General features: G+C 64.9%; 11 protein-coding genes across 11 annotated transcripts; 4 read left to right on the top strand and 7 right to left on the bottom strand.

The window, feature by feature from the left end:
• Position 1: 1 nt before the first annotated feature.
• OSTLU_28325 (predicted protein) lies at positions 2–770 on the bottom strand (the record flags this gene model as incomplete). Its single annotated transcript, XM_001422198.1, has 1 exon — positions 2–770. Exon 1 carries the CDS (start codon positions 734–736, stop codon positions 2–4), a length of 735 nt encoding a protein of 244 aa, XP_001422235.1. The 5' UTR covers positions 737–770.
• Positions 771–1031: 261 nt separating this feature from the next.
• OSTLU_25732 (predicted protein) lies at positions 1032–2941 on the top strand (the record flags this gene model as incomplete). The annotated part of the gene is made up of 2 exons (XM_001422095.1): positions 1032–2896; positions 2929–2941. 2 exons carry the CDS (start codon positions 1032–1034, stop codon positions 2939–2941), a joined length of 1878 nt encoding a protein of 625 aa, XP_001422132.1.
• A 166-nt stretch (positions 2942–3107) lies between these two features.
• HAM3501 (predicted protein) lies at positions 3108–4484 on the bottom strand (the record flags this gene model as incomplete). The annotated part of the gene is made up of 1 exon (XM_001422199.1): positions 3108–4484. The coding sequence occupies one exon, from the start codon at positions 4482–4484 to the stop codon at positions 3108–3110; it is 1377 nt and encodes a 458-aa protein (XP_001422236.1).
• A 1746-nt stretch (positions 4485–6230) lies between these two features.
• On the top strand, positions 6231–7016 carry OSTLU_42011 (predicted protein; the record flags this gene model as incomplete). The annotated part of the gene is made up of 1 exon (XM_001422096.1): positions 6231–7016. A coding segment is annotated over one exon (786 nt), but the record flags the coding sequence as incomplete, so codon positions are not given.
• Positions 7017–7105: 89 nt separating this feature from the next.
• On the bottom strand, positions 7106–7630 carry OSTLU_93944 (predicted protein; the record flags this gene model as incomplete). The annotated part of the gene is made up of 1 exon (XM_001422200.1): positions 7106–7630. One exon carries the CDS (start codon positions 7628–7630, stop codon positions 7106–7108), a length of 525 nt encoding a protein of 174 aa, XP_001422237.1.
• A 239-nt stretch (positions 7631–7869) lies between these two features.
• On the bottom strand, positions 7870–8649 carry OSTLU_42021 (predicted protein; the record flags this gene model as incomplete). Its single annotated transcript, XM_001422201.1, has 1 exon — positions 7870–8649. The coding sequence occupies one exon, from the start codon at positions 8647–8649 to the stop codon at positions 7870–7872; it is 780 nt and encodes a 259-aa protein (XP_001422238.1).
• Positions 8650–9365: 716 nt separating this feature from the next.
• lhca3 (photosystem I light harvesting complex, chlorophyll a/b binding) lies at positions 9366–10658 on the top strand. Its single transcript, XM_001422097.1, has 2 exons — positions 9366–9521; positions 9882–10658. Exons 1-2 carry the CDS (start codon positions 9384–9386, stop codon positions 10587–10589), a joined length of 846 nt encoding a protein of 281 aa, XP_001422134.1. The 5' UTR covers positions 9366–9383; the 3' UTR covers positions 10590–10658.
• A 22-nt stretch (positions 10659–10680) lies between these two features.
• OSTLU_28332 (predicted protein) lies at positions 10681–11379 on the bottom strand (the record flags this gene model as incomplete). Its single annotated transcript, XM_001422202.1, has 1 exon — positions 10681–11379. One exon carries the CDS (start codon positions 11377–11379, stop codon positions 10681–10683), a length of 699 nt encoding a protein of 232 aa, XP_001422239.1.
• A 76-nt stretch (positions 11380–11455) lies between these two features.
• On the bottom strand, positions 11456–13069 carry OSTLU_28333 (predicted protein). The gene is made up of 2 exons (XM_001422203.1): positions 13048–13069; positions 11456–12589 (listed from the first exon to the last, which is right to left on the bottom strand). The coding sequence occupies exons 1-2, from the start codon at positions 13057–13059 to the stop codon at positions 11519–11521; spliced, it is 1083 nt and encodes a 360-aa protein (XP_001422240.1). The 5' UTR covers positions 13060–13069; the 3' UTR covers positions 11456–11518.
• A 401-nt stretch (positions 13070–13470) lies between these two features.
• OSTLU_42016 (predicted protein) lies at positions 13471–14142 on the top strand (the record flags this gene model as incomplete). Its single annotated transcript, XM_001422098.1, has 1 exon — positions 13471–14142. One exon carries the CDS (start codon positions 13471–13473, stop codon positions 14140–14142), a length of 672 nt encoding a protein of 223 aa, XP_001422135.1.
• A 64-nt stretch (positions 14143–14206) lies between these two features.
• Positions 14207–15940, bottom strand: OSTLU_18717 (predicted protein; the record flags this gene model as incomplete). Its single annotated transcript, XM_001422204.1, has 1 exon — positions 14207–15940. The coding sequence occupies one exon, from the start codon at positions 15938–15940 to the stop codon at positions 14207–14209; it is 1734 nt and encodes a 577-aa protein (XP_001422241.1).
• Positions 15941–16138: the final 198 nt, after the last annotated feature.

A 16138-nucleotide genomic window follows, 5' to 3' on the forward strand; every position in this document is an offset into this window, starting at 1 on the left:
TTCAAATCGCGCTAAGATCGCTCGCGCTCGCGTTCAATTTTCGTTTCTTCGCATTCGTCTTCGGCGCCGTCTCCGAGGGCTCGTACGTAAACACGTGATAATGTGGCACGTCCACGGAATGGTTCTCATTTAAATCGAAATTCCATTCTGTCACGTTCGGTTTATTCTCCCGCAGCCACGCGCACGTCCAATCCACGATCGCCTCCCCGTCCATCTCCTCCCGACTCCACAGCGTCATGTGCGTCACCCCGCGCGGCGTCTCGTACGGAAACATGTTCGTCTCGATCGCCACCGGTTTCCCTTTCAGCACCGTCCGCTCGATGTGTTCCTCCACGCCGTAATATCCCAGCTCGTCGTCCAACCTATCGATGTGCGCGCGTTTCGCCTCCGTCGTCGTCTCGTCCCTCGTCCAATACTCCAGCCGCAGCGTCGCCGGCGGCGTCGCCGCGCGTCTTCGCGCCTCCCCCACGCACCCGCTCCGCGCCAGAAAATCGCGCGCGAAATCATCCCGCCTGCGATCCGCGCCCTCGCGCGCGTCCTCGTCCTCGTCCTCGCGCGCGCGTCGCGCCTCCGTCGCGCCGTCGTCGCCGCAGAAATCATCTTCATCGACGCGACTCGGCGTCGTCACGCCGCTCTTCGACCCATCGCGCGCGCGCGCGCGTCCCTCGGCGTCGCCCTTCGCCGTCGTCGCGCGCGTCGGCGTCGTCCGGCGCGCGCCGGCGTCGTCGCGCGCCATCGACGTCGGCGGCGCCGCGATGTGACGCGGCCGGTCGCGTCGATCGACGTCGAGGTTCGCGCGGCGCGGTCGAACCTCGCGCTGAGGTTCGATCGCGCGCGCGATCGAACCTCGAGCGACGGTTCGACGGTCGATTCGCGGCGTCGGCGACCGTCGCCGCCGCACCGCGCGACGCGATCGTCGAGCGCGCGCGCCGAGGGCGCCGAACGCGCGCGGCGCGAGCGGCGCGCGTCTCGAGCGGTGCGCGCGACCGCGCGGCGCGCCGGCGAGGCGAGGCGAGGCGGCGATCGACGCGATGGTGTTGCGCCGCGACGACGCGGCGACGACGACGGACGCGCGCACGGCGCTCGCGCGCGATCTCGCGCGCGATGGGTGGTACGGCGACGACGCGGACGACGTCGAGCGCGGCGAGCGGCGGCGGACGCGCGGACGGGGTGGGTTTTGGACGCGCGCGCGGTGCGCGGCGTTGGCGTTGGGTGTTACGGCGTGCGCGTGCGCGAGCGGCGCGGGCGTCGCGTCCACGGCGCGCGGACGCGCGGGCGCGAGCGCGCTCGGGGTGCAACCCGACGCGAGAGGGACGCCGCCGCCGGAGAGCGCGTTCATGCGAACGGCGAGGAAGGCGTTCGGGGCGGCGTTGATGCGAGCGAGTTATCACCAGACGCGCGCGAGCGGCGACGTGGACACCGCGGAGGAGGCGGATGCGCTCGCGGATCGAGAGGCGATGGCGGTCGTCGTGGATGAGGATTTCGAGGACGATTCCAGGGAGGGTGATTTTCTGCGCGACGCGGGGAGACGCGCGGGGCCGGTTTCGGAGCTCGAACGGAGGCGAGAGGCGCGAAGGCGAGCGCATCGAGCGGCGGCGCGGCGCGCGGTGGCGCGCGCGAGCGCCGCGACGTCCGAACCACCGCCGGCGCCACCAGCGCCGACACCGCCGGCGCCGGCGCGCGCGACGACGCACGGCGCGGCGCATCAGCACCACGACGGCGGCGAGGGCGGTTTCTTGTCCGCGGCGCACGTGCGAGAGGCGAAGCGACAACACGCTCGTCACGACCGTCGAGTCGAACGGCGAGTGGAATCGCGCGAAGACGAAAAGGAAGAGAAAACAAAGAGGAAGGATGCGGCGGAGGGTGATGCCGTCGAGGATCAACCTGGTGCGACGATGGACGCGTACGACGACGACGAAGACTTCGTAGAGGCGGCGCCGTCAAAGCCGGCGGATGAGAGCGCGAAACAAAAGTACTTTAAATCCATCAACGGCGGTTACTTTGCCGCGCCACAGACGACGCGAGGCGACGATATCGGACGAATGATGAGACACGACAGAGCGAAGCACCAAAGTTTAGCGTCCTTGCACAACCGACCCGGAGCGATTCCGGGCTTGATCGACCATTTGCAAGCCAACGGCGCTCAAGTCGGCCAAATGCGTCTGATGACGTACACGAATTCCGCGTATTGGCCCATGGCGAAGCTTTTCATCGAGTCTGCCCAGCGCATACCGGGATTGGCCGATGCGTTGACGGTGATGGTGAGCGACCGCGCGACGCTCAAGCAGTGCGTGGCCACGGGGGTGATGTGCTTCTTAGATACGGATATGATCGACGTCCTCGGCGAACACATGAACAAAGACGGGAGCATCCAAGCCGGACAAGAAGATATGAGTGGAGATTTAGGCAAAGCCTTGCGCGTAGTGTGGACGTGGCGAAAAGTGCACGTGGTGTACACTCTCGTGAACGCCGGCTACGGGTGCTTGTTCCTCGACGCGTCGACGCTGCTGCTGCGCGATCCGCGCTTGCTGATCAAGCAAAAGCTCGACGCTGGCGCACTCTTGGTGACGCTTTCGGACTTTGGCGGCGCACTGGAGCAAAAGGCCATCAACACGGGCTTAATCGGGGCGCGGCCGAATGAGTACGTCGGGAAATTGCTGGAGGATTGGATGGCGCTCGAACCCGAGGCGACGGATACCGAGCAAGCTTCGCTCACATGGAACATTGCGCCCAATGCTCGCGCAGACGGTGTTATCATCACCGCCCTCTCGCAGGAAGTCGCACCGTCGTACCTGACGTTCGACGTCTCGCAGCACTTGGATCTAGACGAAGACGGAAGCGGCGAGCATCGCGGGTACATCGTACACGCCGCGTATTGCGGCTCAATCTCCGGAAAGTCAGCGTTCTTGTCGCGCGTGTCTCAATTAGCCGAAAATCCTAACCAGATCTTACCCGCGACGGAGGAAGAGAACGCGGGGTGCGACGTGTTCGATAGGCGCAAGTTCTTCACCTGCGGCCTCGCGCCTTGGGACGGCGTGTGCGAATGAACCCGATCCCGTCACATCCAACGCATCGTGTGTGATAACAACTCTATATTACGTAGCTAATCATTTCTCATTATTTTCCAAAATGTCTCGTTGGAACAAACGCGTGCGGCGGCGCTTCTCAGCTACTTCCACGACGGCGTTGATTTTCGGCTCGAACTGTAGTCGTTCGGGTATGACGCGCAGTTCGCTCCATTTTTCGCGAAGCTTGACTTGCGCGGCTTTGAAATCCTGCTTACCTTCCTTGGTGATGTTCAAGAAGCCTTGATCTTTGAAGAATCGAATCGAACTAAACGGCTGTAGCGTTGAGACGATGTCGTCGACGCGAATGTTCGTCTTTTTGCTCAGCTCCGCCACGTTCACCCCGCCGGCGCTGGTGCTGCTGAGACTTTCGTAAATCACTCGGCTCCAGTACGTTCGATAGGAAGCGAACCCCAAATCGCTCAGAGGTCGCTCCGGGGTGCCGATGCGTCCCTCGCGTTTGGCGAGCTCGTACGAAAACTCAATCAAAAACCCCCCGTAGCCGCGACGCTGGTACGGCGGCAACGTGAGAATGCACGCCAGATTCGTCTCCACTTGACCCTTCTCCTTGCTGAAGTACCCGATTATTCGATAGAGCGGCTTTCCACTCTCGTCAAAGTCCCGTTCGGTCAAGACATAAAAGTAAAACGCGGCGACGTCGTAATACAGCGTCTTGTGATCCAAGAAGAGTTTCGCGATGAGGCACAAGTTTTGACAATACGTCGTCGCGTTCGACCCGTCCACTTCCCACATGCGCAACTGCGCGCGCGCGGGCGATTTCTCCGTCGCCTGTCGCTCTGGATGCCTATAAATCTCATTCCCCGGCGGATGTCGCAGTTCGCACGTCTTCTTATGCGCGATGTACGCCCTCCGCTTCCGATGATACTTTAAGCAAAAATCGCATACAAATAGCTTTCGCTCGTCGGTGTATTCCTCCGGAAACGGCGAGTCGAACCAGCAATCGCAAATGTACCGCCCGAGCTCGATCCACCGCACCTTCCGCCCCCCCTCCTCGCCGCGCTCGCCCCCGTCCTTCTCTCCCGTCGTCTTCCGCTTTCTCGCCGCCGCCGCCGCCGCCGCCGCTCTCGCCGCCGTCGCCGCGTCCGATCTCGACCCCCCGCCCGTGGTCTCGCTCCCTCCCACGCTCTCCCCACCCGCGCTCGTCAACCTTTCGACCCTCACCCACTCGTCCGCGACCCCCGTCGCGTCGTACCGCACGTAATACTTGACCTCGCCGTCCGTCGCGCTCGCGCCGTCGCCCCGCCTCGCCGCCACGACGCCCTCGCGCGCGTCCGCGCCGTCCGCCTCGTTCGCCCCGTCCCGCACGCGCACCCGCGCGCCGACCGCGAACGCCGCGCGCGCGTCGATCGCCGCGAACGCGTCGGGTCGCGCCGGCGCGTTCGTCTTCGGCGCGCGCATCGTTTCATCCCTTCGCGCCGTCTCCATCGTTTCGCGCGCGTCGCGCCGTCACCGCGCGTCCGATCGACCTCGCGCGCGACGCACCGCTCGCGTCGATCGTCGCGCGTCGATCGCGCGCGATCGCGACGCTCGAGCCCCCCGCGCGCGCGAATCGCGCGCGAATCGATCGATTCGCGAATCCAATCCGCACTCGCCGACGCGCGATTCGATCGCCGACGCGCGCGCGCGCGCGCCCCGATCGCCGCGATCTCGCGCCGAGCGACGCGACGCGTCTTTTCGCGCGTCCGGGCGCGATCTCGAGCGATGACGACGCGCGACGACGACGAGACACCGCGCGACGCGCCGAGGAGTGCCCGGTTCGGCGTCGCGCGCGCGCACGTCGAGCGCGGCGCGACGCGCGACGGCGCCGCGACGGCGCGCGTCAACGCGCGCGCGCTCGAAGAGCATCGCGGCGTCGACGACGTCCGACCGGGGCTGGCGCTCGCGTTCGACGGCGCGTCGGGAGGGGCGTTCGGGACGACGACGACGACGCGCGAGCGCGGCGACGTCGACGCGTTCGACGCGGCGATCGAACTGCGGTTCGACGTCGACGCGAGCTTCGACGCGCGCATCGAGGCGCGCGTGGTGAGGAACGACGGCGAGCGGGTCGCGCGGGAGGTGCACCTGGGGCGGTTGGGCGAGCGCGGGGGGGGGAAAGGGGTCGCGCGGGCGCCGAAGCGGGCGCGGAGCGCGGCGATCGATCGCGCGGTGGCGCTCGAGGGAGGAATACGGGGGAATTGGACGGAGAGTTTGATCTTTTCGGTGGATCCGGTGGGTGATGGCGAAAACGAAGGGTTTGGGAACGCGTCGACGGTGGTGCGAGGGACGGTGTACGAGGCGGTGGTGGTGTCGGCGTACGACGACGACGACGACGCGTCGGCGGGGTACTTTTTCGCGAGCGGGAACGATACGACGGCGGCGGAGGAGGCGGAGGCGTACGCGCGCGCGGTGGAAACCATGGCGGAGGTGATCAGGGAAGCGCGCGCGTCGGCGGTGATCGATCCCGGTGACGATGCTTCGGCGCCGATCGCCGTCGTTTGGTCGACGATCGGTACGCTGGCGGCGCTTCTGTCGTTCGTCTCGTGTTTCGCGTGCGCGCGGCGACGACGGGCGCGACGACGCGCGCTGGAGCTCGCGATGGCGACCGAGAAGAAGGTTGATGATGAACCGGCACCGAAGATCGAAACGAGCGCGCGCGAGGTTCGACGACGAAGAACGCCCGTGAAGTCGCCGACGCCGCCGCCGAATAGATTCGTCGCGTCCAATCGCGCGTCCAACGCGCCAATTTTTCCACACACCAACGCGTTGACGCGTAACGTGGTGTCGCGATTGGACTCGCTCGATGTCGCCACCGCGGGGCTTCGCAACGATTCCTTGCTCGACGCCGATGACGGCGTGGATGAGCACTTGGCGCTCGACGTCAATCGCACCCAGGACAGCGAAGAGTTTCATCAGCACGCCGTGGACATTCGCGATCGCACGCGCGATGGCGAGGGCGCGTTCGACGACGACGCGGAAGACGAAAACGACGATGACGATCAGTCGAGGAGCGGCTCTGAGATTTCCGCGATTTTTGCATCCGCGATCGACGAAGACGACGAAGCGGTGGAATTGACGGCGGCGGAGTTTGCCCACGAAATCGCGCAGTCCCTCGACGTCGATGACACCTCTTTCGCGTTCATCACGAGCGATGAATTTGAACGGTATGTGCAAGTTTTCGAAAAGCTAGGCTCGGGCGGTCATTCGACCGTGTACAGCGCGAAGTGGAACGAACGGCAGGTGGCGCTGAAAATCATGCACGACGAGAGCGATCGAATGACGCTGCAAAGCGAGATCGAGATCATGCGCGCCGTGAACCATCCATCGATCGTCAAAATTTACGGCGCGTGCTCGTCACCGATGTGTCTGATGTTACAAATCGTTCATGGGGGGAGTCTTCACGAGGTATTGCACTGCTCTACCGCCGCCGAAGCGCCTCTGGCGGAGACGCAAACGCTTCGCATCGCTCGAGACATCTCGAGCGCGATGACGTACCTACACGAACTCAATCCAAAAATCATCCATCGAGATCTAAAGCCTCAGAATGTTTTGATCGAGCAAGACACGCTTCGCGCGTTGCTCTCAGACTTTGGCGTATCGCGCGCCGTGCGCACAAGCTTGTCGCCGAGTTCGCTCGGCGCGGGAACGGTCAACTACATGGCGCCCGAACTCTTCGACGACGGTCGCGCGGATGAAAAAGTGGACGTATATTCGTTTGCGATGATTCTTTGCGAAACGCTCAGCGGTAAGCAGCCCTGGAAAGGGATTCAACCGGTGCGAATCGCTTCGACGATCCTCGGCGACTCGGAGGCGACGTCTCGACCACCGTTGCCGCCAAACGTCTCCGAATTCACGACCGAGCTCATCCGCGCGTGCTGGCACCGCGACTCCGAGCGTCGACCGGCGTTCCGCGAAATTCTCACCGCGCTCGATCGACACATCTCGGACGCGTGACGCCCTCTCGAAGCGCCGCGATGCGCACGACGACGACGACGACGACGCGAAGACGAAGACGAAGACGCGTCTATGTAAACGTAAATATTTCACGACGTCTCTCGCTCGTCTCCCGAACCCTCTAAACCAAAGCTCCTCGTCGCGTGTCGTTTCATCAACTGCGCGTTCCCTTTGCGTATCATATCCTCCACCAACGTCTTCGCGCGCGCGTAATCAAACTCCTCCATGTACGTCTCCCTGCACGCGCAAATCCGCAGCGCCACCTCCGGATTCGTCCCGAAGAACGCGTCCAACCATTCGTCCCCATCGCCCAGCGGCACGCCCTCCATCGCGCGTCGCAGGTCGTCGTAATCCGGGCACATGCACGTCCCGTCGCGCCCCGTGACCTGCGGCGCGAATCCTCCGTCGTTTCCCGCGCCCTCGAGGTGGCTCTGCACGACGCGAATCGCGACGAACGTGAACAGTCGGCGCAGCGTCTTCGCCGCCTTGGCCTCGGCGCTCTCGCCGCCCATCGCGTCGCCGGGGACGTAGAGCTTCGGCAGCGAGCGCGCGCGCGCGCGGCGCGCGCCGGGCGGCGGCGGCGCGACGCGACGCGGGCGCGCGGCGGCGCGCATCGTCGGTCGGTCGGCGGTTCGTTATGCCGACACACCGAGGGGGCGATGAGCGCGAGGCGAGACGAGACTGGATTCGCATCCAGCGCCGACGCGCGCGTTTTTACCGCTTCGCGCGAGAGCGACGATTTTCGTTGTAACCGCATCGCGCATCGCGTGTCGTGCGCGCGCGTTCGTTCGTTTGGTTCGTCGCGGTGGTCGGAACATCGTATTGCACGCGTCGACGCGTCGCGACTCGATTGCTAAAAGTTCAACCACGCCGTCATGTACTCGCACGACGATGGGTTGATCAGCCCGTCCGGGCGACACTCGTTGATCACCGGACACACCCCACACGGGATGTCGGTGTAGGCGTTGGACTCGGGAACCGGCAGCGCCGCTCGCGTGTAAAACGTGATCGGCTGGAAATCCTCGTCTGCCTTACCCATCCCGTCGTCCTGAGACTCGTCTTTGATTTCATCCACCTTGCCGTCGTACACGAGCGTGTTGACTATTTGTAAAACTTCATCCTGTCCGAGATCGATGCGACTGAGCTCGCTCGCGCGAACGAAATCGCTCACTTCTTTCAGCGTCACGCGCTCGCGCGAGTAGATGAATTTCACGCACTGCTCGCGCAACACGCTGATAAATTCGGCGTCGTACTCCTGCTCGGTGTACCACGCCCCGCCAGTGATCTCTCGGCTCGGTTCGAGCTCGTACAGCATGTACACCTTTCGATTTTGTTGCGCCACGTGCTTGACGGATTTGATCAACTTTCTCGCCTCGAGCGTCTTGAAAATCTTCGTAATCTGCGGCACCGGTAGATTCGACCGCTGTTTCAGCTCCTTCGTCCACATCCCCGCGTTCCCGGCGTGCTGAATGATCTGATACACCAGCATATCTTCCGTGCTCAAACCCTTAAACTTCGCCGCCTGCGCCTCGCGCACTCGCGCGTACACCAACCCCCCGCCCCGTCCGAACACGTCAATCTTCTTCTCCCGCAGCAAGGTGTTGATCGCCTCCGCGCGCTCTTCCACCGACATCTCCTGCCCGAGCATCGTCGCCAACTCGTCCTCCGTCACGCCCGTTCGCGCGCCCTCGCGTCTCGACGCGTTCGACGAGCTCGCGCCGTCGCCCCGTCCCGCGCCCGCGCGTCCTCGCGCGTCGCCATCCTCGTCCCGTTCCCCTCCCTCCGCGTCCTCGCTCGCGCCGGACCGTCGTCGCTTTCCCGGCGCGTCCGCGCGCGCGCCCTCCGCGCCGCGCGCGTCGTCGCCGTCGCCGTCGCCGTCGCCGCCGTCCGCCTTTTCGATGTGTTCCAAAACCACCCGCGCGCGGTTCCGCGCCGCCGCCTGCGCCGCCGCCTGCGCCGCGCGCGACATCGACGTCGCGCGTTCGATCGATCGTCGCGCGGCGCGGGCGCTCGAGCGCGGCGCGCGCGTCGCGCGATGGCGACGGCGGCGCGCGCGCGTCGGTCGCCGCCGTTGTAGCGCGGTGTGTAAATAATCTGGTGGCGTGTGATAACGCACGCATACGACGATGATTTAAGCCCAGTATCGTTCCCAACCATCGTTCGTAGTGCGCGCGCGAAAGCGCCGTGTCGTCGTCGCGGCGCCCGCGCGCGCGATCGATCGATCGAGGTTCACCGCGCGCGAGCGAAACGCGCGCCGAGTTTCGCTCGCGCGCGGTGAACCTCGACGCGAGTTTCGCGCGCGAACGACGCGGTCGATCGATCGCGCGCGGGCGCGCGGCGCGCGGCCTCATTCCCGCACGCACCCCGATGTTCGCGCGAACCTTGAACACCGTCACCCTCGCGAGCGCCCCCGCGCGCGCGACGAAGCGCTGCGCGAAGCGCGCGACCGTGGTCGTGCGCGCCGAGGGCGAAACCGAGGCCGAGGCCGCGCCGGCGCCGGTCAAGGTGCGACGATTCGACGACGCGCGCGCGCGATGCGGGATCGCGTTTCGGACGTTCGGGCGGTGTGACGACGCGCGCGAACGCGCGGTGGGACGAACGACGGCGCGAAACTGTGGATGGGAAAAGTTTGCGGCGGATCGACGGCGTCGCGAGGGCGCGCGCGCGAGGGCGCGCGCGCGAGGGAGGGGCGATGGCGATCGGGGCGTTGATACGATCGCGCACCGTATCTCGCGACGGGGTTCAAAGATTTGGGTGATTTGTTGAGTCGTGACTCGCCAATCGTGGGGGTTGGGCGAGCGCGCGCGAGACGAGACGAGACGCGCGGTGACTGACGACGAATGCGTGTTTTTGTGTGTTTTACAGAAGGCGGCGCGCAAGACGGATGACCTCGCGCCGTTGTACGTGCTCGGGAACTCTGACCAGTCGTTGTCTTACCTCGACGGCTCTTTGCCGGGCGACTACGGGTTCGATCCGCTCGGGTTGTCCGACCCGGAAGGTGCCGGTGGTTTCATCAACCCGCAATGGTTGGCGTACTCTGAAGTGATCCACGGTCGATGGGCAATGCTCGGTGTGGCCGGTATGGTTGCCCCGGAGGTGCTCGGCGGCCTCGGCATCATCCCGCAAGAAACCGGCTTGGTCTGGTACAAGGCGGGTATGATCCCGGCGCAAGGCACGTACGATTACTGGGCCAACCCGTTCACGATCTTCTGGATCAACGCCGCGTTGATGAACTTTGCTGAACTTCGCCGCGCGCAAGATTACTGGAACCCGGGCTCCATGGGCAAGCAAGAACTCATCGGCTGGGAAAAGATGCTCGGGGGCTCCGGCGAACCGGCATACCCGGGTGGTTTCTTCAACATCATGGGCCAAGGCAAGTCCGACATGGCGAAGATGCGTGTCAAGGAAATCAAGAACGGTCGTCTTGCGATGATGGCGTGCTTCGCGTGCGGCGCGCAAGCCGTGATGACGGGTGAAGGCCCGGTGAAGAACTTGATTGACCACGTCTCCGATCCGTTCGGCCACAACTTGCTCGTGAACTTCCAAAACATTGGCGGCGTCTCTCCGTTCTAAGCGGGTTGACATTTAGCTAGTAGCAGCGCTTTGTTTTGTATGTAAACACAACAAAAGCATCATCAAAAACAATCGTCCCATCAACTTCCTCCTACTCGGCGACGCCCCACGCCTGGCGCGCGCATTCGACGGCGTCGCTCGGTTTGGCGAGACGCAGCGTTTCCAACGCCGCGGTCGCGGTCGCGGTCCCGGCCAAACGTAAGTGCGCGCGAAAGCAACCACAGCGCGTCAGCGCGCACAGAATGCTCGCCGCACGCTCGACGCAATTTTCGTCTCGCTCGACGCGAGCGCGAATCAGTCGAACGAAATCGCGCAACGCGTCCAACCCGATCTCAACCTTGAACACTGACTCGAACGCGTCGAGCGGAAAGTCGAACAAGAATTGTGTCTTCAACGCGTCGTCGGTTCCGCACGTGCGTCGCCATGCGCGCGCGAATTCATCCGCCGTGCGCGGCGCGCGCGGCGACGGCGCGGTCAACGAACCGCCGCCGTTGACCTCGGACGCGCGCGGGCGACGTAGATCGAACGCGACGTTCGAGATCTGAACGTCGTGACTCTGAGCCGCATGAAACACTCGCGACGTCGTCGTCGCCGCCGCCGTTCGCGATTTCTCGATCGGTTTCAAGTTGGCTCCGAGCACGAGCTGGCGAAAGGCTTGGTAGTCGCACCGTTGCTCAGCGGCGCGCTTCTTCGCGTCGTCCACGGCGGCGCGGTGACGATCGAGTTCGAGCGCGCGAGAGAATGCGATTTCCATAGATTCGTGGCGCTGGAGCGCCCGCGGGGCGTTCATCGTCGACGATGGTACGAGGGGAAGAGTGACGCCGCGCGTGGCGCGACGAAGTAGTGGATATTTTTTCTCGGATAACAAACTTCAACGCGTTTCCGCATTGAGGGATCAACCAAACGCTGCGATTCGCGGGCTAAGGCGCTTAGTACACCTCGACGTGCCATTGGCCCTTCTTCTTGAGGCCTTCGAGCCATTCTTCGTAGCTGATGCCCTTCTCCTTGCACACGCCTTCCAACATGGACAAGATGCCCGGCATCATACCCTTGAGACCGCAGAAGTACATGTGAGCGCCGCCGTCGAGGAGTTGGAACACTTGGTCCTTGTACTCTTCAACCTTGTCTTGGATGTACATCTTACCACCGTTCTTGTTGGTGTCTTCGCGGGAGAGCGCGTAGTCGATGCGGAACTGATCCGGGAAACGCTTGGCGCACTCTTGGAACTCGTCGTCGTACAACTTGGCGTCAGAGTTAGCGACACCCATGAACAACCACGCGAGACCCTTGAATTCCCAGTTCGGGACGTCTTCGAGGAAGAATCGGCGAATGTAGGAGCGCATCGGGGCGATACCGGTACCGGTGGCGACCATGATGACCGGCGTCGCCGGGTCCTTCGGCAAGAGCATGACTTGACCAGTCGGGCCAGTCATCATGACTTCGGCACCCGGCTTGGCGTCGCACAAGAAGTTGGAGCAGATGCCCTTCTTGGCCGGATCTTCGGCGTTCATTTCCGGATCCCAGTACGTCGCACGGCGAACGCACAAGGTCGCGGTTTGGCCGTCGTAGGAGTCGCCGTAACGGGACGACGCGATGGAGTACAAGCGCACGCCGTGCGGCACTTCCTTACCCTTGGAGTTCACCTTGGTACCCGGCGGGATGACACCGTACGATTGACCTTCCCAGAACGGCATCTTACCACCGTGTTCGATGATGATGTGGCACGTTTCGCCAGTCGCGTTCGGGCCGACGATGCGCTCGACGGAGCGCACCTTACCCGTGAACGGTTCCTTGTTCTTGAACGTGTTCAACGGAAGCGGCATGTCCTCGAGCTCGAGCGGCACCTTCGCGCGTCCCTTCGGGTCGATGTTCTTGTTCGCCGTCGGCGAGCACTGCAAGCCGAGACCGTAGTCCGTGCCTTCGGCGCGCACCACCGCCGTCGCGCGGCGCGCCTTGGTTTGGCGCGCCGCGTTGATCTTCGCGCCGGCGAACGCGGAAACCTATCGCACCGCGTCATCACGCGCGTCACATCGTCAGTCTCCGCGCGCATCGCATCGCGCGCCTTCGCATTCATCCCCCTCGCGCCTCCGCGCGCGTCTCGTCGCGCGCGTCGCGCTCGCCTCGCGTCTCGCCGGGTTCCAAAGCCCGATCGCCCGCCCGCTCGGTCCATCGCGCATCGCTCGGCGCACCTTCGCGGAAACGTTCATCTGCGCTCGTGGAAGCGATCGCACGATTTCATTCCATTCGTCAGTCCTCCGCGCGCGTCTCGCGCGCGTTCGCCTTCGTCGTCGCGTCCCGTCGAAGCGATCGCCGTCGACCCGCGATCGCCGCGCGTCGATCGCCGCGCGTCGCGTTTTTCCCGCCGTTCGCGCGCGCGCGTCCCTACGCGCGCGCGCGACGGCGACGCGATCGAGCGCGCGAATATTTTTGTCGCGCGCGCGTCGCGCGCGAGACGCACCGTGAGCGCCATCGCGCGCGTCGTTCGAGAGTGTCGCGCGCGGCGCGGCGTCGGCCGACCTTATCCGAGTCTCGCGTCGTCGTGGGTGATACACGGAACATCTCTCGGGGTGGTCGGTCGCCGTTTGCGTATTGTGCGCCGCGGAACGCCATGTGTGTGGGATTTTCGTGACGACCGGCGCGTGCCCGTCATCGCGCGCGCGTCGACGCGAGACCGCGACGCGCGATGCGTGCGAACGCGAGCCCGCGCGACGCGCGTGACGCGATGCCGCCGCGCGGTGGCGCGCGCGCGACGACGCGACGCGCGACGCGCGCGACGACGCGGCGATGCGAAGGGACGCGTAACGCGATGACGTCGCGCGTCGCGCGCGCGCGCGTCGTCGCGCGCGCGTCGGACGCGCGCGAGGGATCGCTGTTGGACGCGATGGACGACGCGTGCCCGGTGCCGCGGGATCAGCGGCCGCGGGCGCAGTACGAGGAGCTCAGGGACGGGGTGGTGCAGTCGTGGCCGACGCGCGGCGCGGCCGGCTACGCGGCGCGCGTGACGGGGCTGTTTGGGTTCTTTTACGGCGTCGTCGCGTACCCGATCGCGTGTGAGTCGTACGATCCGACGAGTCAGTTCACGGAGACGTGCGTGAGCGCGCTCGTGGGGGCGTCGGGAGCGACGGCGGCGATGGTGTTGAACATGTACAACGGGTGGTCGTACGTGCGCGACAGGTTGTTGAGCGCGACGGTGGAGTACGAGGAGACGGGGTGGTACGATGGGCAGGTGTACGTGAAGGATCCGGAGATGCTGGCGAGGGATAGACTTTTGGGGACGTACACCGTGCGACCGGTGGTGGAGATGTTGAGGAAAACGTTGATTGGGTGCGGGGCGACGGCGATGATTTCGCTGCTCGCGCTGCGAGTCATCGACGCGCCGAGCGGGCAGGGTCGAGGCGATTTCGGCGCGCAACAAGGGTATTACTCCGAGACGTCCGCGGCGAAATATGAAGAAGACGAGGAGGAGGAGGAAGACATGGAGCAAATGCAAGCGAGCGCGTTTCGTTGGTCTTCTGACGCGGACGCTCCGGCGATCGAGATTTCCAGAGAATGAATAGATTTTGCTGCGTAGTTTGTCAATTCTAAACCCCCTAGTGTAACTCCCTTCTACCTACTTACTACTGCTCCCCGTTCGCCTCGAGCGTCTGGAGCGTGCTGGCGAACCGCACGCACACCTCGGCGTGCAGCGGGAGCGGCGCGCGAATGCTTCCAAATTCATCCGCGATGTTTTCGCTCAAGCACATCATTCCGAGCTGCGACAGACGCGTGGCGTATAGCGCGGCCAAATGCTTCAGCGTGTTCATATCTGTCGTGGCGTCGAGCGCTCGCACGCGCGCGCTCGATACGTTGGTGTTGAATGCGACGCGGAATGATTTCTGCGCACACGGCGGCGCCGCGTACGTCTTGACGGTCTTGGTCTCCTCGACGCTCTCCGCGACGAATGACACATCGCGCGCCGTGGTCGGCACCAGGGCGGCGATGCGCGCGGGCACGGAGTCGGGCTCAAAGCATGTCATCTCCAGACGCGTCAAGAAATCGCGATCGAGCGGTGCGGGCGCAGCTTTGCACGCTGTTTCCAGCGCCGCGCGCTCCGCCGATGACGGCGCACCCAGGCGACAAATCGCCGCGCGCTGAAACTTTAATCGCTCATTCGCTTTCGCGCCGTACGCGAACGCCAACTGCTCGGCGAGTGCGCTCGTTCGATCTATGAGCCATCGCAAGCCAGTCGCGAGGCAGTCGGCCTCGTCCGCGAACGGTTCGGCCTCGAGCGTGAGGAATTCGCCGTGTGAGTCGGACCACGAGGCGACGATCCATCGCGACGCCGCCACGACGTACGCGCAGTGCAAGCCACGAACACGCGAGTCGTCGTCGTCGATTTCGGGCGTCAACGTGTATAGCGGCTCGTACGCGGGAAACGGTGGGAGATTGCGCTCGCTCGACGTCTCTGGAATCCTAAACAACGGGTGCGGCGTTCGCCTGCCGACGACGGCGGCGCCCGAGACGCCCTCGCGCCCGTCCGTCGTCTCGGAGGTGCGAAAACTTCGCGGGGCATCGTTGAGATGATCGTTCGGGAGCGACAATCCCCGCGTCACCGTAGGTCTGGTGAGTTTAGTGAAGACGTTGAACGCCATCGCTCGCACGCTCGTGGATGACCAAGAGTACGCGTCTTCGCACCACGACGACGGAATCGCTTGCACGGAGACGGACAAGAAGCGTCGCGCCACCGACGCCGTCGCGGCGCTCATGACGTGCGATGCGAGCGCGATCACGGTCAAGGCGTCGATATCTTCGACTTCGTCGGGAATGACGACGTAAATCACGCACATTCGCGGACCGAGCGCGCCGAGCTCAGCCGCGCGCTGCGCCGCCGCGCTCAACGTTCTCGAATACCGCTCCAACGCCGAAAGCGTCGACGCGCTCGCACCGTCCTCGGCGCCGTCGAACAAGCCCGCGTCGTCGCCTTCGACCATCGATGCGTGCGTCCCCAGCCCCAGCGCCGCGTACTCGCGAGAAATCTCTCGCATCACCGTCGCCGCGCCGCGTCTCGCGCGTTCGCTCGTCGTCTCCCCCGCGCACACCGCGTACGCGCAATCCTTCCCTCTCCCCGCGTACGGCTCAAACGGCGCCGCGCGCCACCGCTCCACGCACTCCTCCACCGCGCACGTCCCATCTTTCCCTCCCACGTCCAACCAATCCCCTTGATACCGCGTCCTGATCCCCCGCCCCGTCGTCGCCGCCGTCGCCTCGCGCGTCCCGCCCGCCCCCCGTGCCTCGTCGTCTCTCCCTCCCATCCCGCACTTCGCCCGCGCCCGCGTCGCCGCCGCGCGTCTCACCGGATCCCCAGCGCTCATCGCCGCGCGCGCCGCGATCGCCAGCGCCTCCGCGTCGCGCAGCGTCGCCGCGAACGCCGTCGCCCGCGCGCGCGCCGGCGTCCGCCGCGTCCGCGCGCGCCCGCGATTCCTCCCTCCCTCGTCGCGCCCGCGCGCGCGCGCGCGCGCGCGTGGCGATCGACGCGTCGCCGGCGTCGGCGTGTTCGCGATCCACGGCGC

The sequence above is a fragment of the Ostreococcus lucimarinus genome, chromosome 17 (genome assembly GCF_000092065.1).
Source record: "Ostreococcus lucimarinus CCE9901 chromosome 17, complete sequence".
NCBI classification, from domain to species: domain Eukaryota; kingdom Viridiplantae; phylum Chlorophyta; class Mamiellophyceae; order Mamiellales; family Bathycoccaceae; genus Ostreococcus; species Ostreococcus sp. 'lucimarinus'.